General features: G+C 37.5%; 1 protein-coding gene across 1 annotated transcript in view; it reads right to left on the bottom strand.

The window, feature by feature from the left end:
* Nucleotides 1-568: 568 nt before the first annotated feature.
* ppp2r5a (protein phosphatase 2, regulatory subunit B', alpha isoform) overlaps nt 569-26,128 on the bottom strand; it is a 45,701-nt gene continuing 20,141 nt past the window's right edge. Inside the window, exons 2-13 of the mRNA XM_022684341.2 lie at nt 24,172-24,368; nt 21,178-21,279; nt 18,900-18,992; nt 17,398-17,528; nt 11,835-11,894; nt 10,385-10,493; nt 9,081-9,134; nt 7,816-7,866; nt 7,519-7,638; nt 7,216-7,343; nt 4,879-4,980; nt 569-3,488 (exon numbers count right to left, since the gene is read on the bottom strand). Of these exons, the coding sequence (XP_022540062.2) occupies nt 3,251-3,488; nt 4,879-4,980; nt 7,216-7,343; nt 7,519-7,638; nt 7,816-7,866; nt 9,081-9,134; nt 10,385-10,493; nt 11,835-11,894; nt 17,398-17,528; nt 18,900-18,992; nt 21,178-21,279; nt 24,172-24,368 (1,385 nt within the window). The 3' untranslated portion in view covers nt 569-3,250. The remainder of the gene's footprint in view (nt 3,489-4,878; nt 4,981-7,215; nt 7,344-7,518; nt 7,639-7,815; nt 7,867-9,080; nt 9,135-10,384; nt 10,494-11,834; nt 11,895-17,397; nt 17,529-18,899; nt 18,993-21,177; nt 21,280-24,171; nt 24,369-26,128) is intronic.

A 26,128-nucleotide genomic window follows, 5' to 3' on the forward strand; every position in this document is an offset into this window, starting at 1 on the left:
CTCTTATCTCAGACTTGTTGCTTATGTGCTTGGGCAGTTTCACTACATGGAAGCCCCAGAGTCTGCTCAATATCATAAAATATTGAACGGCCCAGTTTTGACCGGTGTTCTGTTGAGTTGTGCTACCTTGTCAAACTGTGCTTCCCTAGTGCTTATTTAAGGTCTTGGTAAAAGGCGGAATCAACCGGAAATATGATTTAAACTTACAGTTACTTACACAAGATAGCTAACAGTAACTAGCTGTGTAAACAGAAGCTGGTTGCTGGACTCACGGGTTGAGGTACACATCCAACATCTCTCTGATCGACTCGTATTTCTGAGGATTTTCTTTTCTTTAGCTACTGCAGACAATGGTTGTTGAGGAACAGTTTCATATGCAGCTTGCATACACAACTCAGAGAGACCTGTTGTATTTTACAAAGAACAAGAAAAAGTGGATTTTAGTGGAAGGAGACAAAAAAAATAAAAAGTTTACTGAAAACTAATTTTGAGTTTAACTGAGCAGATCTGAAATCCAGTCCATATTCTCAAGGCCACACTGAACAAAAGTCACACATGAGACAGCAGGTAGAAACATAGGGTCAACTTTATTACAGTGGTATTCAAAGTCTGACTGGATCTCACACAGACAGGAATGCTACTCTGATCGAGACTCATCAGAGAGATACAACAAACAACAGGACCTACAACACCTGGAAACAATACTCACCTTAAAGCACACACAGCCACAGCAGACCTCACACACACAGTCTTCAGGTTCCTCTTTATTGAACCTGTGGACCATGAGAGGCCCAGGCAACCCCAATTTACCCCTAAAACACTCTGTACAATACACTGTGAAAATATATGGCTCTATTTGTCTTTCATGAAAAAATAAAATCACCCCCACAAACACCCCCCAGCTAATACTGCAGGCTTCATTTCCACACACAGTTCTGAGGTGCAGTTCACATTACATTTACCTGCTGTCACATTTTTACCCACATTTCACCCTGTTAAAATATCTGAAGAAAAATAGTGAACTACCCTGACATTCATCCCACTCTTTCAGTGTAAAGTAGACACCCGATTTACATGTTCTGTGTTTATGACCCCTAAACACTCAATGTTAGCACTGCAGTGCTGGCAGCTGTGTGAAGAGCACGTCTATAATGAAATAGGCTAAAGGTTTAAGTTTCTAAAATGAAGCATAATCAAAAATATTCAAGTCATAATTTCACCCCCAAAACTCACATTTAAAATAGAACTACAGTGTATTAAACATCCAGAACACTTTTAAAATGACCAAATTTAGATGTTCTTGGTACAAAAGCATGACATTAAATGTGCAGCAACACTTTAATGTAGTACGAAGGTGTCATATTACCATAGGGGTCAGAGACAGTAAAATAAACTGTCAGAATTCATCATTGTTGTGATTATTTCAATAATCCTACTGAAACAAGACAACTGAAACAGCAGTCACACTGTTAAATGGGTTATATAAAAAAAAAACAATATACAGTAATTCCTAAAAGTCAGAGCAACTGAAGAGAAGCTTCTTACACAAAAAATAGAAGAAAGTCTATGAACTGGATCTGCAGGCCCCAGATTCCCAAGAGTCCAGGCCTCAGCGACATTAAATGTGTTTGTAGGACTTTGAGGGTGTAGAAAAATCTCCTGCAGATTTCTACAAAAACAATAAAATTGAGTCTTATAGAAAGAAAGTGCTATAAAATGCTCTGACTTGTAGACAGTGCTGTAATAGTTCTCATTCTAAGGAATGCCGGCAACCTTAATAAATAATCATTTGTTTACACATGATTATTCATTGCTGCTAAAATATAAAATACAATAAAGTTGCACAACATCCCATAACTTCCTTAAATATTATGATCTCAATTTATCAGATTTAATTGCTTATTAAAGACAGCTGGTTTCAAATGAATTAAAGACCCATTACAATAATCACTAAGTGGAAGGACAGTCTTGGTACTAAACAACAACAGTGCTAAACAAACCATACATCCCACTCAAACCAAATGCTGTAAAGGCAAAAATCATCGCCACATTACCCTTAGGCCATTGTTAAACACGATCAATAATATTGATTCTTTTCATCCAGCTACTAACAGACAATTGGGAACCATTTGCTAAAAATACTAACGAGGTATCTGATATCATCTGCATAAGGCGGAGTCTGAAAATGAGCGTGATGGAAAAGGGTTCATAGTCAGCCCCAGACAAAACCAGTCAATAACTAATTAAGGCTGTGTTCAGCGCAGCTAAGGTCATCCACCTACACTCATCCACAAACAAAAAAAGGCAAACAAACAGAAGCTACTGGTACAATGCTAACATAATAAATGTAGAGATCAACTGAAGGAAATTGCCAGTGTTGCTTTTTAAAATATAATGAGGACAAATATACCATGTGAACACTGGGTCAGCAGTGTGTTTATACAGATAACTAAAGAACTCCTACCGGGTCACTTCATCAGAAACCCCTGTCCTCAAGCTTCACTGTAATAGTGTACATTTAGAGACTGTTGCTCATCTGTTGATGCACAACTGACATTAGTCATCCTCTAGCCCTTTATCAGTGGCCAGTGTTTGACCACAGATGTGCTCTTGTCTGGATATTGAGTGGTAGACCCACTCAGAACCTAAAATACCAGCAACACCACTTATAAAGTGGACACAGACTGAGGTTTCTAATAAAGACTCACGAGTGGCCATGAAAATAAACTGAGGGAGGCTAGCCCAGTTCGTATTAATAAATCTTACTTTGTTGCTTATTCTGTTGGATGATCGATCACAAAAGGGTGAATATCTCACCTAACCAACATTCATATATTGTTCTCCTGTCAATACACTGTCTGAGTTCATACATTTTAATACTAATAATTGGGTTTTTACTCTTTGGACACAAACAATCTGAACCAATCATATTAAAGTGCGCCTTTAGGAGCATGCTCTTGTACTGCCGAGCAGTAAATTAGGCCTTATTATAAGTGAAGAGGTTAAAATCTCTGATCAGACACGAAAAAGTTCAACAGTATCACGCGAACGCACTTTAACATCCAAAAATACTCTTATACTCCAAATATATTATTTTTTTGCCAAAACAAAGAAAATAAAGTACTTGTATATAGATCTAGATAGATTTTCTTTATGCATTTTCAGTTTTAAATGTTACTACAGATCCCATCCCCACATGTGCTGCTGGTTTTAAACCCTCAGGGCTTAAATAACGTGTAGCAGTCCTGGGTCATTTGGCACATTGCGTGTTTAGCATGGAGGTCTCGGGGTTAATGCTGTCCGTGCTGCTGAAGGTTAAACTGCTGTGGTCCTCCGGCTCTCTGTTACCGTTGTTATTATTGTTGTTGTTGTTGCTGCTGCTGTTCTGAAGGCTGTGGGTGTTATTCTGATTTCTGTGGATTTTACTCAGCCTCAGCTCCTCTAGCTTTTTCCACAGCTCCTCTCTCTCCTGCTCTTTCTTCTTCTCTCTGAGAACAGACACGCACAAACTCGTAAAAGGTGTGATTAAAGTGTGCAGAACTGTTTTAATCCAAAAGTAAAATTGTGATGACAATGGCTTATAATTATTATTAATTTTATGTTATTGCTTCCCTTAAGAATCACAGACTATTGCAATAGTGAGTAAATCTCAATATAGTCACTTTATTTTTCCATTATCCAAGAATATAAAGCGAAGGACTGTTTAGTTCACTAAGTTGTGCTAGAAACACACAGACAGACATATGAGTTGGTTGAATGTTTAAATCTTTGATCTCAATGTTTAAATCCTAATGTTAATGTTGAATGTTTAAATCTTATCATCAGAATCTTATTAACTAACTACATAGGAAAATAAGGAAATTTCACAGCATGCAGTGACTGAAAACTAAAACAGGCTTATGAAAACAAACACTGTCAGTTTAATTTTGTTCTTGTCATTACCTCGCTCTGTCTGTTGCTAGGTAACAAAGAAGCTCACAATGCATCCTGCAGACATCCCACTTCTCTTGCGACTTCCGCAACTGTCAGGCGTATTGATATTTACCTCCTGACAGCCTCTAATCTTATATAATTTCCCGGAAATCAGGACATTGTATACTGTTGTATATTATGGTAGGTCATTTTATGTCGAGTGGTTGCTTGATGTTACCTCTGTAAATTCTCCAGTCTTTGCAGGGAGGGAAGTCTGATTTCTGTCCACTTTCAGCTAATGACGATATTATGCTGTTCACTAAACATTACAAGTGCAGAGGGAATATAGAACCCTTAAACTCACACTTAAATTCCACTTTACGATTTGGACTCAATGGCTGATGTACTCAGTAGTGCCTTAAAACGCAAATATGAAATCATTTTGGTCACATCCATGATTACAATCACATCAAACATGTTAAACATGAATATTGCTACATGCAGGCCAACACTGCTGCACCCAAAACTGCTATCGTATTGTAATTATTAGAGCCATAATTTCTCGTTAAATATAACAAAATCACAGTACACTGTAAAAAAAAAAAAAATCACAATGCAAATCACAGCTAAATAGAAGTTTATCATGGCTGAAGTATTGTAGTCTTGTAGAAATACTGTTTATATTTGGCTACAGGCATGACAAAGTTTTCTCAGTGTCTGACAGTGAACTGTGTATAATAGCTGCATGTTTTAGCATAGAGATTTTAGCTTGGTCATTATTGATCCATGTTTTAAATAATTTTCTTTTAATTTGAGTGGAATCTCAAATCAAACAGATCTGATCTGTAGACTGCAATATATAATTTAACTCTAAATATAAAACACTTTAAATTCACTAATAATTTGACAGATAGATGGCACAAGATGTTTTTACTGTGTGTTTTTTTATTTGGAGAAAAATCTTACCGCTGTCTGTCAGCTTTATATGAGGCCGTGAGCTCATCAAACAGTTTGCTGTTCATCTCCATCAGGGTCTTCAGCACGTTGTACACGAGAGCTACAATTGTCCTGGAAGATTTGAGAGAAAAACAACTATATTAAATCGCTTGTTTTAATATTATATTGCTCTAAAATTCCAATAAGGCAGCAGCATGAACTGATGCACTGAACACTTAAGCCCCTGCTGGAAACAAGGCCCAAGAGAAGAAAACTAGCCCAAATCCATTGTCTAGATCAGCGTTTCTCAACCTTTTTTCTATCACGACACCCTTTAAAAGTATGCAAAATCTCAAGGCACCCCAGTTTACAAATGGGGGGGGGGGGGGGGGGTGGGGGGGGGGGGAGAACGAGGAGAGTTGCTGGCGGAATATTTTATTTCAGGTGAGAAGGGGGGGTGGGGGGGTTATTTACAATTAGCGCGAAACCTGCAGACTTTTCAAACGAGTGAAATACTCTGCTACACTCACTGCTGAACTACCACTGGATGAAGAAGTTAATGGCTCCGATTCAGAGTTACCTGAACCTGCAGTCTTCTTTAAAAAAAAACGTTCCATGCGAGCTTGAGCGCTTCACACTACTCTCGCAGTGCATCGCGTGGGGGAAAAACTTTACAGTGTGTCCCAATTTAGGGGCTGCATCCTTCGGAGGCTGTATTCGAAGACAGATTGCGTCACAGCTGCGCAGTAATACACCGCCTATCTCTGTGGGTCGCATCCTCCAGAGTATGCTGCCTGTGAATTGGGACACACACCGACAAGCGCTGACTCTGGAAAGGAAATATGCACGTGATGCGCAATATTTTGACGGCACCCCCGATGAAGCCAGACGGCACCCCAGGGTGCCGCGGCACCCTGGTTGAGAAACACTGGTCTAGATCAGCTAAATCCTCTTGATTTTTCAGTTTGCTTTAATAATTTAACGTTCAGTGTGTGCAGCAGCCTGGTGTTAAATTACTAGTACTAGTAATGGAGCTAGTAGTTCTACTTAAAGCAGCTGAATCATTTCACTGATGATTCATAACCATCTAACTACTTTTCTTTATGCAGCCTGGCGAGCCAAGGGCCATGCGCAGGGGAGAGGCCTGATTAGCAGTCAGGTCTTCTCTAAATACATCATCCAGCTCAATGAGTGGTTTAATGAGCTTAAGCAACACATTGTGATCTTGGAGCACACTAACCCTTGGGGGAACTTATAAAGTTTCCATCAGCACTCTCTGACAAACCAGACCATTTGAAATCTAATGCAGTTTATAATAGCAATATAAACATATCAATATTAGTGCTTTAACTTTGACTCACACTAGGTTCAGCTCTATAGCAGATTTACTGCATTTCAGATAAATCAGATTTATGCACTATATGGACAGCAGTATTTAGTACTACATGAGTATTGGGCCCTATTAATTTATTGTTTCTTCCAAAATCAAGTGCATCAAAAAAACAAAAAAAAGGGGCTGAAATAGACACACGTGCAACTTCACGTAGCTGAATGCATCCACAAGCACTGGGGCACGTAGTGTTTGGGGCTGTAAAGCAGAAAGCATTCCAGTACCGATGTGTAGATACACTGTATAATTTGACAGTCTGGGCTGATTTTGCGGAATCCTGTAAAGGACATTAAAGCTCTTACAGTGCACTTCACTCCTCAGAAGAATGGCATCTGTACTGTACTTCAATTACTAGCACCATTTACTGGGTCTGGACAAAAGAAAACCAGCTAACCACTACCACTACAATCAGGAGATCTCCGGTTTAAATCCCGTACACGCAGGTTGGCATCGGCTACCGGAGCCCTGAGAGAGCACAATTGGCCTTGCTCTCTCTGGGTGGGTAGACTATGCACTCTCTCCCCACATTACTTCAAAGGGTGATGTCGATCAGCACAAGGCGTCTGTGAGCTGATGTATCGGAACAGAGTCTCTGCGCTTTCCTCCGAGTGCACTGTGATGCTACTCAGCAATGCTGCATCAGCTGCAGTTTGAAGAGACAGTGGCTCTGACTTCATATGTATCGGAGGAGGCATGTGCTAGTCTTCGCCCTCCTGGTGTTGGGGGGCATCACTAGTGATAGGGGAGTCCTAATGAGTGGGTTGGGTAATTGGCCTTGTAAATTGGAGAGAAAATGGAGAAAAAAAAAAAAAAGAGATAAAATTATATAAAAAAAAAAAAAAAAAAAAAAAAAAAAAAAAAAAGATCAAGTCTGTGTCACCTATTTAGTCAGCTGCTCATCCAACCTTAAATTTAATATTCACCTTAAATTCCACAAAACCTTGCAAACACTGCAATTATAATATTACAATACATACTGGTTCCAGTGTTCTTTAGAGATCCGGTACAGGCTGCCAAACATGATGGGGAGGATTTTGTCTATGTTTTCCTCAATCAGACTCAGGATGTACTCATTGTTCCAGAAATACAATGATCGTTCTGCCACCTGTGGAGGATAAATGTGTTTTACACGCTAAATTTTATTCTTATACATTAATAAATTGCATTGCTCAGAGTTTTTTTAAAATACAGCTATTAGAAATTACATCATTAAAGAACAACAGCAGATTAAAAAATATATTTTGTGCATTGGTCTTAAAAGAACAACAGAGTGTCTGTACCTGAAAGTGAGGACTAGCCACACACTTGGAGATCTGTTTAAACAAAGGTTCCTGAATCTTCTTAAACTGAGTCGGCTCAATGACGTCCAACACCTCTTCTATTTCACCCAGAAACATAACCTGAGCAGAAAAACATGGGTGAGCATGCAGTAACTTTACATTATGTAAACTGGTTTGACTAACATCTGACTAAACTGATTTACAAACAGACAAGGATACTATTTCCCTTTTCTGAAATATCAGTGCATTTAAGATACACAGGGTTCAGAACATTCCAGCATCTTCAGTCTCACTCACCTCTTTCTGGCTGCAGGTTTTGGGCCAAAATTTCAGAAGGCCCCGGATCACCTGAAAGTAGACAAACACAAACACGGTCACTCAGTACAGATACCCAAAATATAATCTGTACAACAGAACACTGCAACATTTATTAAACACATTGTTTCTATTTGTAGCATCACTGTGGATTGAACTTACAGGCTCACAATGATGAGCTCAATGCTTAGAGGGCTGCTTACCCAAAGATCTCAACTTCTTTCATTTTTTTTACATACTGTACATACTTACTTGCCCCACACACTCCCTCAAAAACAATCGTCACTCATTTTGATACCTTATCAGCAGAGAGGTCATTTACATGTGCCCGTTTGAATTTATTTAAAGAGTCTGAAGCACGTCCTATGTAGCTTTCATGACATAAATCCAATAAAGTTCCCATATGTGAACTGTAGGTAGTGTGCTTTAGGGATTTCAGTGGTCGAATAATCTGCTGATTATTTTACGATTAGTCATGATTATTTTTTACCATGCCCTCCATTTGTGCTTCCTATTGGTGAGGGTTATGATCCATCCATATATATATTTTACTGCACCTTGACAGCTAAACATTTAGGGCCTTACTGATAGTTGACAAAAGGCTTTCATTGAAATGAAAATATACTGTTGTGAACATATTTTGGGATGGATATTTTTACTGAACCTGGCAACTCTGCTCATAATAAACATCTCTGGTGGAGCTGCAGCTCATGGCAAACTGGCGCTCTGCTTTCTCCATTAGTCCAAAAAGGGCAAAAATTGTTAAGTGTGGGGTTTAAATGCTGAGAGTATGTGCAACATTATATTAAGCTGATAAAAAAAGTGGGTACAGCTGTCGTCTTGTCCCTTATCTCATGTGTTAGACATCTTTAGACATCAAGTTATGTAGCATTACTCTGTTGAAGCAGGCAGGACAATGCTTGCAGACACTAAGTTACATAGCGCAGTTAGCGTTCTGAGCCCAGAGTGGCAACAACAGAGATGCTCATCTCCCCATTACAGTCAGGGGAACACCGCAATTAATTTTTTATGCTCTTATTTTATGATATAGATGCTGTACAATGGTGCTTGACAGATCCAAGATCTATAGCTACTGGGAAACCTCCCACTGACTTGTTCTGAGTTAAAACACACTTCTTAGCAAACACAATGCTCTGTGTCTGTTCCCTCATTGACCTGCTGGACCAGTCACTACTCAGTGTTCCGAAACCTCATTATTTCTAAATGAAACCCTTGGAAGGTCTTACCGGCTCTGTAAGAGTTGGGTCCTTCTCCAAAAACTGTACCACACAGTAGGCCAGCTGAGAGAGAAGAGGAAAAACACAAAATTAAAACTAAAGATCAAATAAAAAACATTTCACTTAATTATTAAAAACAGATCAGAGTGCCTATTATAATTCAGTACACATCTCTTATCTATAATCTATAATAGTATCTGTATCTATAATATTGCTTTATTATCTAGATAAACTGCTTCCACCTAATGGCCATTTAATGAACTGCACAGTTAAAAAGGCTCATTACCAACAATCATGAATGCTGTCTTTGTGATCATTCAATCTAAATTGTCAAGTCAGACTGATCTATATAGAGCTTTACAGCCTGTTTTCCCAAAGCAGTTCAGAGAGATTTGTAAATAAAACAAAAACAAATGTAATAATAAAACTTGTAAACCCAACTGAGCAAGCTGGAGAAGACATTTTAAGAAGAACCAAGACATATACATAATAACCAAAACCCTTTTACTCAGTAACAGGCCAATTCATCACTGATTTTAGAGAGCTCTTTGGATCTGGCCATGATGATGCCACCACCAACTTCAAGAATTAAGAGCAAACCAAACTCATGTCTGAGGTTTACAGACTACTCAAAGGTCCTCTCTAATCATCTGCAGCTAATTTACTGCACTTGATCCTAATTTTATACATTTTAGGTAGTAATAAATTAATGCATACATAAAGTTTACACTTACAGCACCATTCCAATACCAAGACACACTTTACACACAGTGTGCACTTAAGATTTGAGCCAGAACTCAAGCTTAGGTCTTGGCCAGACTGATTTTGCTCCTTTGAAACAACAGATCAACTATTTTAAATGTAACCAAAATTTAACATGACTAAATGCTTTATTCAATAGGTGGATTTCACAGGCAGGGATTAAGCCTTATACTACAGAGCATTTAAATGATTTAGCATTGGGAAAAAAAAAATAGTCTACCTATATGGGCAACTGACCCAAAATCTTCGAGGATCACTTCTTTACTGGGCCATTAGATGGCGCCATTGTACACAAATGTCCAATTTGAGAGCCAACAAAAAGGGATTTTATTTTTTTCACTATCAGAAAGTAAGGGTTGGCTTTGCCTTTTTTGTAATTGGACTCCACTCTCATTCTGCTGACAAATCCCATGCTCCACTTCCACTGTATATGTGTGTTTATATGAGTGTAATTAAGTAAGAGAGAGAGAGAGAGAAAAAAAAAGAGAGAGAGAGACAGAGAGAGAGAGAGAGAGAGAGAGAGAGAGAGAGAGAGATCAGTCTCTCAGTACCTGAGCGTGGAACAGTGCCAGCCCCTTGGCCGTGTGCATTGGAATGAGCACCTTCATCAGAAACTGCTTGTGTTCAGCCTTCAGAGGCAGAGCGAATCCATTAATGATGCTGTAGAAGAAGAAACACGCACACAGTTAAAACGCATTAGATATTTGCTAGCCACCTGAAGGATAAGCTTGTTTTTAGCAAACATTCCAGCAGTCAGAAAGAGCAGGTCACTCAGAAAGAGTTTGATATTCAACAACACAGTATAGTTATACTCAAAATAGCGGTGATGAAAGGTGAAGGGATGAACTGGACACTGACGACATTAAAATGATGTCTGTGACATTTAAACAGTAAAACTTGAGACTGAAAATCAAGCTACATCCATACTCAAATCCCCCTGCTACATTTTACTATGTATCCAGTGACACTGTTTAATATCATTAATCTAAAACAATAAAACTACTCATATTATATTTTAGTTAAAACAACTGATGAGTGACCAGAAACACATGTTCAGTCTGAAATATGTCACACACATACACCCACCCCAGTGACCCCAGCAGTATGGGAGAGTGGAGTGTGTATTTTTAGTGCTGAGAGGGGAGCTGGTTCAATCCTGAGCCAAAAACAGCAGTGCTTTCTAAAAACAGGAAGTCCTGTATCACACACCTGCTCAATACTGGAAAGGGTCAGAGAATAAACTTGAAAACAAAACAAAAGTGCTTCCCACGATTATCTGTGATCTTGGTTTTTATAGTGAGGAAAGCTCAAAACACACTCAAACACACAGATATTTTAGATTACTTAGTTTAATAAAGCAACTATATGTAGTGATTACATAAGTCAGTAACACAGAAGTCAAATGAATCTTAACTGTACAAAATGGAATCAATTAAAACAACAGAACTTTTGGATGAAAAGCTTTTTCTCCTGAGACTGAGCCTTGTTGCAGTTTCTTTTGTAAACAGGATATACATTGTGTTAATGTTCTGTTGACCATACTGTCCTACGAGAACATGGGGAAAAATCTGTTTCTGCCTCTCAACCACTGCATATTCAAAAAGGGAGATCAAGTAAAACATAGGAGAATCATACAGAAACTGGGTGACTCAAAATAAAATGTTTAAGCATCTAGTAATCAACATTGAGCCTAATATGATGCACTATTTTATATATGTGATGGTCCATTGCATCTAAACTAAACTCTAAGCTAAATGTAAATGAATACAATTCACCTAACCCTAACCTGTTATAGGTGTAATCTATAATTTTGTTCAAAATATTTATTTATTCATATGTTCTTTTACACACACATACAAAGATACACAATATATGTCTAAACAATACCAGCAATGTCACATTTAACAAGACAAAAAGCAATGAAAATAGTAGTAATTTGTAGTTTACTAATGACACATTTACATGGAGGAAAAGCATTGCAAATAACTTGGTAAAACTGACCTGCCCAGTATCTCCAGGAGTTCAGCCACCCCGTTGAAGTGATCAGTCTCATAAATAAACCTGAGAAGGAAGCGTAGAGGTTAATTTTCTTAACTATGAGGAAAAGCATTCTAGGTTTATGCTTTAAACACATTTAGCACAGTCTGATTAGGTCTTGTTAATCTAGTTTAACACATCTACTTTGGCTAAATCTGATTCTCAGTTGTGTGTTTTAACGTGGAGGAAAAAGACCAGAGAATACACATAAAAACAAAGACACATTTTCTTCAAAATAAAAAATATGCCTCGTTAGAAACACCTACAATTCTTTTAAGATTTAACATTACCACTTACACCAAAGAGTAAATACATAATCTGTGTACAGACACTGAGACAAACAGTTATATGCTGCTCAGTTAATCCTAAAAGGTTGTATCTAATAAGTCTAATAAAAAATTATGTCCAATAATGATGGAGAGATGCACTCATCCATACATGTGCTATATGCCCAAAATATGGTCTTGCATTGAGCTGTGGAGCAGTGGGACTGTCTTCTCTGGAGTGAAGCCTTCTGTATGAGTTTAGGTTACCAATAATCTAAATCAGTAGCAGACACTACTAGTACTAGTACGTGTGAAATCAACACAAGATGCAATCAAATCCTCCTCACTGAAATATGTCTACAAACGTTTGTGCAAAGTGTGTTCACTGATACACACATCACTCACGATGATGACACACATGCAGCTATTTTCACCCTGCAGCAGATGGCCAAAGTGGAAATGTCCACTGACATACATATGAAAAGAGAGAGAGAGAGAGAGAGAGAGAGAGAGAGAGAGAGAGAGAGCGCAAGAGAGAAAAAGCAAAAGAGATTGAGTGAGAGAGAAAAAGCAAAAGAGAGTGAGAGAGAGAGAAAAAGCAAAAGAGAGTGAGAGAGAGAGAGAAAGAGCAAGAGAGAGAAAGCAAAAGAGAGTGAGAGAGAGAAAAAGCAAGAGAGAGAGTGAGCGAGAGCAAGAGAGAGAAAAAGCAAAAGAGAGAGCAAGAGAGAAATCAAAGAGAGTGAGAGAGAAAGAAAAAGAGAGAGAGCGTGAGAAAGCAAGAGAGCAAAAGCAAAAGAGAGTGAGAGAGAGAGAAAAAGCAAAAGAGTGAGAGAGAGCAAGAGAGAGAAAGCAAAAGAGAGTGAGAGAGAGAAAGAGGTTGTTCAAGGTAAAAAACACTCAACCTCAGACATCACTGAAGTATTAATTTTAATTAATTTTAATTTTATTTATTTATATAGCGCTTTTTACAACAAAGGTTGTCACAAAGCCGCTTTACAGGAAAAACAGGTCCACGCCTCTTATGAGCAGCACCACAGAGATGCCAATTTTATGGTGACACAGTGGCAAGGAAAAACTCCCTTTAAGAGGAAGAAACCTTGGAAGGAACCAAGACTCAGTCCGAGGAACCCATCCTACTCGGGTTGACCCGCTCAGTTTGTCAACTGCTTCACCACATCTGTAAAATACTGGCATAATCTACAATTCTAAATATGAAGAAAGGTTGAAAATGATTTTGTAAATATAGTCTGCATATAAATGTGGAAATATTGAGAATATTTCTAACAATAATCTCAAATTCAATAATATTTTTTAATTAGTTTAGAATATAAAAACATTTCTTACATGTATTAAACATACTTACCTTTATACTTACCTATAAACATACTTTTATACATTCAATCACATTTTCATCTCTGTATACTTACCTTTTTAACCAACTTTTTATAACCAATGAAATCTCTTTCTATAAGTTCCTGGAATATTCAGGGTCTGTATTCATCCCTCTTAGGAAACAAAGCTTTAAATGCTGAATTCCTCAAAGCAATCACCAACAACAGAGTTCCAAACTAACCAAAAAGATCTTAATCTGGCAGTAAATCAAATAAATCAAATTTATAACAAATGTGCAATCAATGGGAACCTCACTAAAATAAAACAATACAAAAAAAGACCCCAGAATGAAAACTGGTTTGATAAAGAATGTGAAATTATACGAATACAACTTAGGCAACTCTCTAACCAAAAACACAGAAAACCACAAAACCCTGAACTGAGACAAAAATACAATGAAACACTTAAACAATATAAGAAAACTTTATATCAGAAAAAACAACAACACTATAACAAAACGCTACAAGAAATTGAAGATTCAATTAACCAAAACCAATTCTGGGAAAAATGGAACTCATTGAACAGCAAACAAAATCAGGATATTCCAATACAGAATGGAGACATATGGAAAACCTACTTTGAACATTTATTTAAAGAAACAACAAATCTTACCCCCCACCAAAAACATATCCAGGATGAATTAAAACATTTAGAATTGGCAATTAAAAACAACCAAAACCCCCTTGATTACCAAATTACCCCAAAAGAATTGGCAGACGCTCTCCAAAATCTAAAAACAAAGAAAGCTTGTGGCCCTGACAGCATCAGGACTGAGATGTTAAAGAACAGCTCTCCTGATCTGCACAGGGCCGTACTAAAACTCTTTAACCTGGTTCTTAAAGCTGGCTGCTTTCCTGACTCCTGGAACAGGGGGCTTATTTCCCCGATCTACAAGAGTGGAGACAAATTCGACCCCAACAACTACCGAGGCATCTGTGTGAGCAGTAACCTGGGGAAAGTATTCTGCTGTATCATTAACGCCCAGATACAGGCCTTCCTTACCGAACACAGCGTCCTGAGTAAGAGTCAGATTGGCTTTTTACAAAAAACACCGCACTACTGATCATATTTACAACCTACACACCCTAATCCACCAGCACGTCCACCAAAACACCAACAGTAAAATATATGCATGCTTTGTTGCCTTTAAAAAAGCATTTGATTCTATTTGGCACACTGGACTCTTTTATCAGGTTCTAAAATGTGGTGTAGGGGGTAAAGTATATGATATCATTAAATCTATATACCTAAACAACAAGTGCGGAGTTAAATTAGGCAACAAAAGAACAGAATACTTCACTCAAGGGGTGAGACAGGGCTGCAGCTTGAGTCCAACCCTGTTCAATATCTATATAAACCAGTTAGCGGTGTTACTGGAACAATCTGCAGCCCCTGGATTCACTCTCAACAACACAGAAGTCAAATTCCTGCTCTATGCAGACGACCTGGTGTTGCTGTCCCCCACAGAACAGGGGCTACAGCAGCAGCTGGACCTGCTGGAGCAATACTGTCAGAACTGGGCCCTGACAGTCAATCTGGAAAAAAACAAAATTGTAATCTTCCAAAAAAAAGCCAGGTCTCAGAAAAACAGCCACCTTTTCACTCTGGGAAACACCGCCCTAGAGCACTCTTTACACTACGATTACCTGGGCCTGAAAATCAGCGCCTCAGGAAACTTTGATCTGGGAGTGAATGCACTAAAGGAAAAGGCCAGAAGAGCCCTCTTTGCAATCAAGAAAAAAATTCCACAAAATAAACATACCAATTAAAATCTGGTGTAAGATATTTGATAGCGTTATTGCGCCTATTGCGCTGTATGGAAGTGAGGTTTGGGGACCACTCAGTAAACTCGACTATACTAGATGGGACAAGCATCCCACAGAGACCCTGCATGCTGAATTCTGCAGGAATATACTAAAAGTTCAAAGAAAAACACCAACAAACGCATGCAGGGCAGAATTAGGCCGATTTCCACTTATCATAGCAATTCAAAAAAGAGCTTTAAAATTTTGGAACCATTTGAAATGTAGTAATGAGAAAACCCTGCAGTATAAAGCACTAAAATCCCAAGAGCTCAGCCCTAAACCCAGTCCCCTCTGTCAGCTGGTTCTGAGATTAACTAACCCACTGACCCCTAACACACCACAGCCTCAGTCCAGCACTGCTGACCAAAGTCCAATCAGAGTCCACCAAATCATCAAACAGACCAAATCAGACTATCTACAACACTGGGACAACCACACCAGAACCCAGTCCAAATTACAATGCTATCGGGCCCTAAACAGACCGTATGAATTAGCAGAGTATCTCTACACCGTCAGAGATCCACAGCAGAGACAGATCCTGACCAAGTACCGGCTCAGTGACCACAGCCTGGCCGTAGAGACCGGCAGGTATAAACAGTCCTGGCTGCCCAGAGAGGAACGAGTGTGTGGTCACTGTGAGAGCGGTGAGGTCGAGACAGAACTGCACTTCCTCCTGCACTGTACAAAATATAACCTTATTAGAAATAATTTCACCCAAAAACTTAGAAATACCCACCCAACCCTAAAAACCCTGAGCGAATGTGAATTGGCAAAAATATTTCTTGGTGAAGGAAAACCAGCACCTCTTGCGGCTAAATATGTGGCAACTTGTCACCGCCTGAAGGACAGTGAGTAACTCCCCTAATAAACAATTGTTAATATTATTATACTTGATCATTATAATCACTATATTTTTTTTATTATTACTATTGTTATTATTATTGTTGTTTTTACTATTATCATCATTGTTATTATTATTATTGTGATTTTTTTATTATTATTATTATTATTATTTATTTAATTAATTGATGTTTATGTTTCATCGTTGTTTCACTATAGGTTCGGTTTTGATATTTGTGTGCTTTGGCAACATTGTTTTTTTTTAAAACAGTCATGCTAATAAAGCCAATTTGAATTGAATTGAATTGAGAGAGAAAAAGCAAAAGAGTGTGAGAAAGAGCAAGTGAGAGAAAGCAAAAGAGAGTGAGAGAGAGAGAAAAAGCAAAAGAGAGAGAGAGTGAGACAGAGCAAGAGAGAGAAAGCAGAACAGAGTGAGAAAGAGCAAGAGAGAGAGAGCAGAAGAGAGAGTGAGAGAGAAAGAAAAAGAGAGAGAGCGTGAGAAAGCAAGAGATAGAAAGAAAAAGAGTGAGAGAGAGCAAGAGAGCGAAAGCAGAACAGAGTGAGAAAGAGCAAGAGAGAGAAAGCAGAAGAGAGAGAGAGAGCAAGAGAGAGAAAGCAAAAAGAGAGAGAGAGAAAGTGAGAGAGAAAGCAAAAGAGAGAGACTGAGAGAGAGCAAGAGAGAGAAAGCAAGAGAGAGTGAGAGAAAGAGAGAGAGATACAGAGAGAGCGAGAGAGTGACTGACAGAAAGAGACCTACATGGCACATGCCTGTACGTCTATGCAAATGCATTAGTAAGCTGTGTTCTACAGTGTTTAGTTTTACACTAATGCAATGAGAATTGCTTATGTGGTTTAACACTTAAGAAGTAAACTTCAAGACACCAAACACGCTGTGACTGATGGACTATGTTTGAGGTAAGCAGTTTAGATTTTTTGCTAAAGTATCACTTTAAGACCATGGCATTTAGTAGCAGAGATGTGATAAGGTTGACAGGATTCTGAGTAACTTAACTCACTGCAGTCAATCTGATTATTTATGTGCAGGAATAATAAAAGCTTTGTAATGAAACTTTGTACTTGATACAATCTTTAATGGTACCGTTAAGGCGTTACTTTAGACAGCCATGTGCTTGTGTTTTCCCTCAGCAGCAGGTGCAAAATCGTTTTTTTCTTTTTTTTTTTTTTTATAAGTGTAGCTGCTGATGGTCCAGTGTTTATTATTACCGTAGGAAGAAGTTGTTTATTTGTTTCCGGATGAAGGCACGCAAGCCCAGGAATTTTCCATAGATCCGATGGAGGATGGTCTTTAGAAAATCTCTCTCACGGGGGTCTTCACTATCAAACAGTTCCAACAGCTGAGAGAAAGAGAGAGAGAGAGAGAGAGAGAGAGAGAGAGAGAGAGGGGGGAGAGAGAGGAGAGAGAGAGAGAGAGAGTGAAAAATAGAGAGATTATTCACTATTAAACCAAACTTCACTGCTTAAGAATACTTAAGAGTATGGACAAGAGTTTTGGGACACCTGTTAATTTCACTGTTATTAAAATCAAGAGATCAGAGTCTTTATAGATTCTGGAACATTGCTGTGTGGAATTGATTGCATTCACTGACAAGACCATTAATAACATTATGATGTTGGATGATCACCACCCAGCCTTGTCGCCAACTCCATAAATCATCCAAAAATCAGTTTCACTGCTCCACTGCCCAATGCTGGGGTCTTAATTCCTCCCCTTAGCCCATGTAATGGCAGCACTACTTTAAAGGGACTAGACAATCTGTGCGGATAAATAATTAGAACAAATAAAAGTAAGAAAGAAAAACAGTTCCTTCTCACTTCATTCATTTGACATCTGAGTAACATTTAGATAGATAGAAATGGTTTGGACTTGCTAATCAAAAATGGCATTTCAATAAACTTTAAATAATAAGTGAACAAAATAATTTCTTGCTGTGTTCCCAGTTTTTTTTTTGTTTCTTTTTTTAACAGTGCTCCCTTTAGTGATGCATTCGGCTACCTCTCTCTCTCTCTTTGTGCAGGATAAACAGCTGTCTGCTATTTAAAGCTGTGGCGGGAAGCATGCATCATGGAAACTCTGCCTTCGAAAGAAGGCGGACCATTTCAACCCAGCCAGATAAATCTCCCCCAGAGAATCAGTGAAACCCCAAACTCCCATTATACATTAAATTATTTTGTAAAAAATCTGCTTTTCTATAAAGTAGATCATGTAGCATATTGCCATATTAAAAAAATCGTAATCTTGCTAATAACACCCTGGTTTAATGATCTACTGAAGCTGTTGTAATGACACTCATTGTGAACAAAAATTATATACATTACATTTCTTTCATAATTTGAATCTGGAAGTTGTTCTTTAACTTGCATTTAGAATTACATTAGGGTGGGGCAGATTTAAATACTCTAATATTACCTTTTATTCCATGTGAAGTTGCCGTTTTATAGATACAAGGGTTTTCTTTAACAGACAATAAATCATACATAGAGTATATTGTAGTAGACATACAATGTCTATTTACCCTAAGCTGCTCCCAACGAATACTGTTAAATTACCACCATATTTCTGACTCCTGTAATTCTGTATATAAAATTCATTTGTAAATAAGCTCTACATATTAAGTCCAAACCAAACGCCACTGTAAAATTTTTAGCAAAGGCATGTTCGGGGGAAAAAAACAAACCAACAAAAACAAAGATGCGCACACACACACCTGTAGCACAAACTTCTGGTCAATGTAACGTTTGGCAGTGCTCGGCTGGAAGTCTGGATTTTCTAAAAATCGTAGCAGAAACTCGTACACCAACTGCCAAAAACAAAAACAGAACACAAAAAATTAATATCACATTAACCATACAACCAATAAGCAGCATAACTGATTTACCAGCATTTGATGCAACATTCTAAAATATATTTTTTTTTGTTAAAGGACTTCCTCCAAGTTTGGTATTTGAGCTACTAAGCTAATGTAGCCAACAAGTAATGGGATCTTATTACACACCTAGAAGAATATAATTAAGATTAAGAAATGGTTACTAACATTGAATCATCATTATTTATAATATGGACAGATCAGTTTAATTATACTTTAAATGACGGGGAAATTTTATCCTTTTCTTGCTCAACAATTAAGCCCTTCTAATAAAATAAAAAAAAACACATATTTTGGGAGAAATCAGCTTCTAGAATGAATTTATGAATGAATGAATAAATGTCAGACAACACAAGTGAACACAAAATGCAGTTTCTTTATTATTAAGGGAGAAAAAAAAATCAAAACCTACATGGCCCTGTGTGAAAAAGTGTTACTAATGATCCCCATTACTTTTGAAAAAAAAAAAAAAAAAAAAAAAAACTTTGTGGACTGATGAGACAAAAGTTGAACCATTACATCTGGTAAAAGTAACACCGCATTTTGGCAAAAGAACATCAAACGTACAGTAAAACGTGGTGGTGGTAGTGTGACGGTCTGGGGCTGTTTTGCTGCTTCAGGACCTGGAAGACTTGCTGTGATAAATGACTACCAGCTAAAAGCACATGATTTATTTCTTGTCCGTCAGTTATGCTTTCGTAGGCAATCTGCCATGCAGTAATATTAGAGGTGTTACTCATTCAGCACTCACTTATACACACACACACATTCATCAGACCTCAATCAAACCTCTAGCCCACACTGCCACTCAGCAGCTCTGTGCTCGTGTTTGGAAACAATCTAAAACCAATGTGTTGCAGATAATTGTATATAATGCGCGAGAATTATATAAGCGGAGTGTGACTGAGTGCTTAAGTGTTTCTTTAAAATGGGTTATTGCACTGATGACATCACCACGACTCATCCTGCAAACTAGCACAAACTCTAAAGGCACGGGTTCTGATCACATTTCCACCAGTAATATATTACACTGTTACACTAAATCTGTATCATCACAAAATGATTATTAAAAAAAGGTTCCATCTCTTTATGTTTTTTAATCAGCGCTCACTGAGGTTCTGTATTCTGTATTTTTATGTTTATTGTTTTGCCTGATTCTCTGTCCTCTGATCACATTTCTGTAAAGCTGCTTTGTAACATCAGTTGTAAAAAGTGCTATACAAATACATTCGATTTGATTTTAAAAGTGTCCAAATTATTAAAAAAAAATATTCAAAAAGCATTCAACCCTAATGCAGATTAGGGATATGACAAAATATTAATACGGTGGTATGCTTTTAATTTGTAATACGTTATTGTTAAGTAGAGTCAAATATTCATTTGATATTTTTGAATAAATGTATTTTTGTTACAGCTTTTGTTTGTAAGTTTATATGTTACACAGTTTAAAACGGTTTTAGTGTAGCTTAATTATGTTTTACCTACACATTTTAACAACAGCAGAACTTTCTAATATAGGGTAGTTTATGAGTATTTTACCATATTGAAATAACACCACACTTGGAAGAGTTGCAGTCAGTGGGTGTTAAAGAAAAATAAAAAAAACACAAGCAAGCTAGGCTCTGCACTAGTTGTGGTTTTTGTTTCATACTGGATGCAGTATTGTAGAGAATTGTCTTGCGATATATCAAGTATTGCAGAACCTTAGTATCATGATATCATCATTATCGTGGGCAACGCATCATGATATCGTATTGAGATGCTCTATGATTTCCTTATGCAGACAGCATTGGTCTGCACTTCCAATGCTCCTAGGATTTTTTTCTCCCGTACATTTTCTATGTAGCTGATAGAAGGATTTTGTGTGACCGTGACAACATGTAGTGGGAGGATCCAGCCGGAGACAGTTTTAACTGTTAACTGCTGAACGCTGCTAAGGTATAAAAATATCTTAAATCAAAAAATATATCTTGGAATTTAAATATGTGTAATTTGGGAGTGGGTGAATAGGTGTTTGTGTAATTAAAATCTTAATAAATGGGTCAGACCTATTTTAAAGAGCTGAATAAATCTACAGAGGTAGACAATTGGTCAAAAACACTAAATAAAAATAGAGTACCTGCATGTGTGGCCATGAGGCTTCCAGTGAAGGCTCATCTTCTTCTGGGTCAAAATCAGGGTTTTCACTGGGTGGCAGAGTTCTGAACAAGTTGGTGCTGATCTGGAAATAAAGAGAGAGTTACTCTTATCAGAATCATTGAGGAACATTACCTTGTAATTTGGCTTCCACAGACAAAACAAAACATTATACAAACAACACAATGATAAACTAAACAGTAGTAGATAACCAAGACACTTGAATTTATTTATTTATTTTTTCTGATCTGATGGCAAGTTCTTAATGGTTGCCAGGTCTTTAAATGTTTTAACTTTCAAAAGGGGATGTTATGTTTTGTACAGTTACTCATTTCCAACATCTCCATTCCACTTGTTGTCCGATATCCATTATAATGTAATGCAACTTTTAAAATCACTAGATGGATTTCTTAACATGTCCAGTTTTAGGGAAGTATTATAATTAGGATGCAAAAGGTGTGATTAAATCTAAAGCCAGAAATAAAAGCCTTAGAAAACGTCCGTTCTTTAAGTCTGTGATTTTTCTGTGTTTGCTGCAGCATCGTCTCAGACCGTAAACTCCCAGAGTTCATACTGCTGGATGGTGAAAGAGCTTCAGGGAAGGTTATCACCATGACAACCTTAGTCTATTTTTAGCAGCCGGAAATGAGAGGCGCACAATGACACCTGTGAGGGGCTGTGTATGTAAAACAGTCAAAATACAGCCCTGAAAATACACACTCGGGACAGTGAGCATGTGTGTGTGTGTCAGCATGTGTGTGTGAGACAAGGAAAGAGAGAGAGGAAATGATGTTTCTAAAATATATGGTTTTTACACCAATGACAATGATTTGATTATGAAGTAAGGATAATAACAATCCAAACAATTAAATTATAGAGATGCACAATTGAAAAAAAAAATTATAATCTATTTATTTTCTGCTTAAAAAAACAAACAAAAAAAAACTAACAAACACATGCTATTTAACATTCCAGACAGGGATGAGGCCTGGGTCTTGGACTACACACCATTTTGAATGAAGATTTAACATTAATAGGTGAATATAGTTCACGACATGGCTTACTGCCTGTTTAGAAAAAAAGGACACTTACAATTAAATTTGTTTAAAATGAAGTGAATACATAGCATGTCATTTAACTGTGAGTAAATAAAAGCTTGGGAAATTAATTTTTACAGTCTATCCATAATAAGGACTGAGCAAAACATGAAAGAACTGGAAAGTAAAATTAAAAAGCTACTGTGTGTGCGTGTCTTAATTCTAGTGCACTTCCTCTGTCTGTATAGCTAATGAACACAGCTAATACCCAAGGACAGCAACGATTACCAATAACCACCAATCCCTCTGAGTCATCACACATCTCCTTCATACAGGATAAGCACCCTGCTGTTCAAGTGCATGTGCACATGTGAGAGTATACCAGTGTTTCCCTGTGCAGTGCCCTGACTGCAGACATTGAGGAATAGTGAGTCAGGCTAGTAGCAGAAATGTGGGTCAGAGGGCACGCTCATTCAGCACTGGACTAATGTTACATAAAAAGATGTAAAATCTAAAATGATTAATAATATGAAGAAGGCTACTAATATGGAGCTGGAGGATACGACAAGACAGAGTTCAAATTCAGCCTGTGCTCAGGACAAGTATGGTTCACATTTTTGCTTTTAGCTTTTTAGCATTTTCCTCAGTTCTTTAATCATTAAATTTGGACACAATTTAAAGATCAGTTGGTAGATTTTTGTCCAAAAGCAACATGATATATTCAGACTAGTGTTATTTTGATGTTACCATTTTACACTGAAAGATAATAAGAAAAATAATTTATTCCAAAGTAAATACCTTTGAATTTAAAACTAGCAAATAATTTAAGTTAGTCCTTTTAGTTACAAACAACACATTTGGGGTGTATCTTTGACCAAGTTGTCAATAATAATTCCCATTTCTAAACACACACTGAAAGTCTAAGTAAGTGTATGGCATTTATACTTTTTTTTTTTTTAACAAATCAGCAGGAAGATGTTGCCCTTAGACGACAGGAGGCAGACATAAAAACACAAAAATATCAGCACTGGCTTTTATCAAGCTTCCTGTAGTCAACTAAAGCCATCAGCAAAATGACATCCAATGATAAATGCAGAGAGATTTATATAAACTCTGGGTATTGTATAGTCCCCTGTAGGCCCACTATACATTGGGTTTTGGGTACTCTGTTACAGTAAAACCGTGATATTTTTGCTAAGAAAAAAAAAAAAAAAAAAAAAAAAAAAAAAAAAAAACATTTCTGGTGGCATTTTAGGCAAATATGCTTGCTATATTATTTAGTATCTTCGGTGACTTAATAAAGGACCGACTCTGAATTAAATAGTATGAACTTTGAATTTATCAGAACCAACTCTGAATTAATCAGGATGTATTATGAATTATTCCAAATGATTTCACAACGTCTATACTCTTTATATCATATGGTGCAGAGTGGGAATTTGCAGCATACAAAGTAAATGATATGCTGTTTGTACAACACTCAGCTTCTGTTTAAGCAAAAACATTCTGTGTGAAAGTAAACCTGTTTATTTAAAGGGTTTAAAAAAGTCACACGTCAAAACCCATAACATTTGCTGGAAGAACTATAGCTCAGTGAGAAAGCTCTCAAAAACTGCTAAATTATATGTTTGAGGATTTTGTCTAACCTGAAGAGAGATGAGCTTCAGAAAGTGTTTTTGATTAATTAATGCATGAACTGCATCTTACTAACAGACTAACTAACCATCCGTCAATACTATGAGCGTGCAATAAAAACTTTGAAAACACATCACTGCATTCTTAATACATCTCCTAAACCCAGATCATTATTGTAAGCTATCTTGGTACAGTTCCTGTTTATTGTCATATATAACTGCTTGAGATGCACAATACACTAATGTATTGGCTACACTGCAATTGACATATGTAGCAATTACTGTTTTCCATATCATGAGCCCTACCATGTTGATGATTTCAGGGTAGGCAGAGTCCACCAGTACGCCTCTGTTAGTGGACACATACTCCACCAGCTCGTTCAGAGTGGCCCGCTTGATCTCTTTACTCTTCAGGTCAGTGACCGTGTCGAGGAAGTCGAAGAGCATGCAGCACTGGTGGAGCTTCTGTAGGAACAGCTCCTGCTGCTCTGTGGAGGGAGCATCTGAAACACGCAAACACACCAGAACACTGTTAATTCAACAGTCCACATTAGTTTATAAAGACATTTCTAATTAGATACAAGAATGTTTTCAAATTAATAAAGTGAACAGGTTTTCAAGGTTATTGTGGAACAATTAACAAAAGAACTGCAGAGGACAGCAGAACAAACAGATGAGTTTTAATAAACACAGAAACTACAGACAATAAGCCAGAAAAAAAACTATTCTGCTCACTTTAAAGTAAAGCTCATTTTATATATCTTGGTCTCCATATGTTTTTGTACACAGAGACCACTTTCCTGCATTAACAATTTTTAAAGACACCCATAGATTAAGTTGGGTAAAATGTCACAATGGAATAAATGACATCAAATAAGATGTAGATTAAGGCTAATCCAAAAAAAGAAAGAAAAAATAATGGTGATTAAAGAGGCAGTCTGTATTATTTAGTTTCTAAACTGACAGCAGAAGCATTTCTGAGAGAAAAAGGGATAAAACATTGTGTTTAATGGTACAAGTGTGCTGAAATGATCATCCCAGCTTAGCCTAATATATTCATTCTAAAAAATGGGGTGTCGGGTCACTTTCCTCCATTATAATTTTAGGTTTGTAAATATGAGTACATTGACTTTTTCCTTTGTTTTCCTCTCATCTTCTCAAAATCCAAGTGCACCAAAATGTATATTCATACATTGCAAGAGTAGACTTGATCAGTGCCTGTAACCCTTACTGCTCTCTGGCACCGCAGCGATGGCTGGTGTGACTTTCTGTTTCTTATTCAGAATTCTGAGTGTATTCATTAGTGTGTGTGTTCACTGCTCAGATGGGTTAAAGGCAGAAGCCACATTCCATCTGTGCTCAGCACAAGTATGGTGTATGTGGTCGCATTTTCTTCTTGGCATTATTTCTTTCATATGGCCTGTTACAGTTAAAATATAATAACACAAACATTTCAGCAATACATAGATTTGTCACATTTTGTAAAGTATTGTCTGTAATATAAGGTCATTGCCAACAAATATCTCCAAACAGTTCTACGTTTCACTGCACCTGCATGACCTTCTGTCTCCAGCACCTGTTTACTATTACACTGACTGTTTCTGCTTCTTCTCAGGAAGCTTGTCCTGACATGGTCAGGCTTGGCGAGCTCACTGCGGCCCAAAGCACTATAAATCTGCTGTGTGCCTCAGTTATGGAAAGCACAGCACCAGTAAAGTTCAACAGCATTAAAACATGTCAGACTTTTATACACTGTAAAGATTGGCAGCATTGCCACAACACATCCCAGCGCTGGAACAAACCAATTAGTGCAGACATATTAGATAAGTTCAGGCCTGTGCACAGCCATCGATCCAGCTGATCAATATTCTTATTCATAATCCTGTTTGTCTTTAGGCCATCATTCAGTCAGCGTCACAGACACGGCTCAGGGTTATATAAGCCCTTTCCATTTCAGTCACAGCAGGACACTGAGCCAGTGGGTAATGTTCAGTGAGCTGGACGATTGGCTGCACTGCCTTGTGCCAAAGGAAATGAAAAATACTGTGACAAAATACAGCACTCAGTATGATATGCTTGTTCTGGTCCATCTCCCTTTGTATTACATAGTTTCTTTTTTATTATGCTCCAGGAAAAAAAATATTTAATAATTTATTTTACTGAAAAAACCCTCATCAATTAGACTTTTATAGAGACTGCTATTCTTTTTCAATAGAACGCCTTTCTACCATCTATCTCCAGCCCAAAGTCATTGCTACTCCCA

The sequence above is a fragment of the Astyanax mexicanus genome, chromosome 1 (genome assembly GCF_023375975.1).
Source record: "Astyanax mexicanus isolate ESR-SI-001 chromosome 1, AstMex3_surface, whole genome shotgun sequence".
Taxonomy (NCBI): domain Eukaryota; kingdom Metazoa; phylum Chordata; class Actinopteri; order Characiformes; family Acestrorhamphidae; genus Astyanax; species Astyanax mexicanus.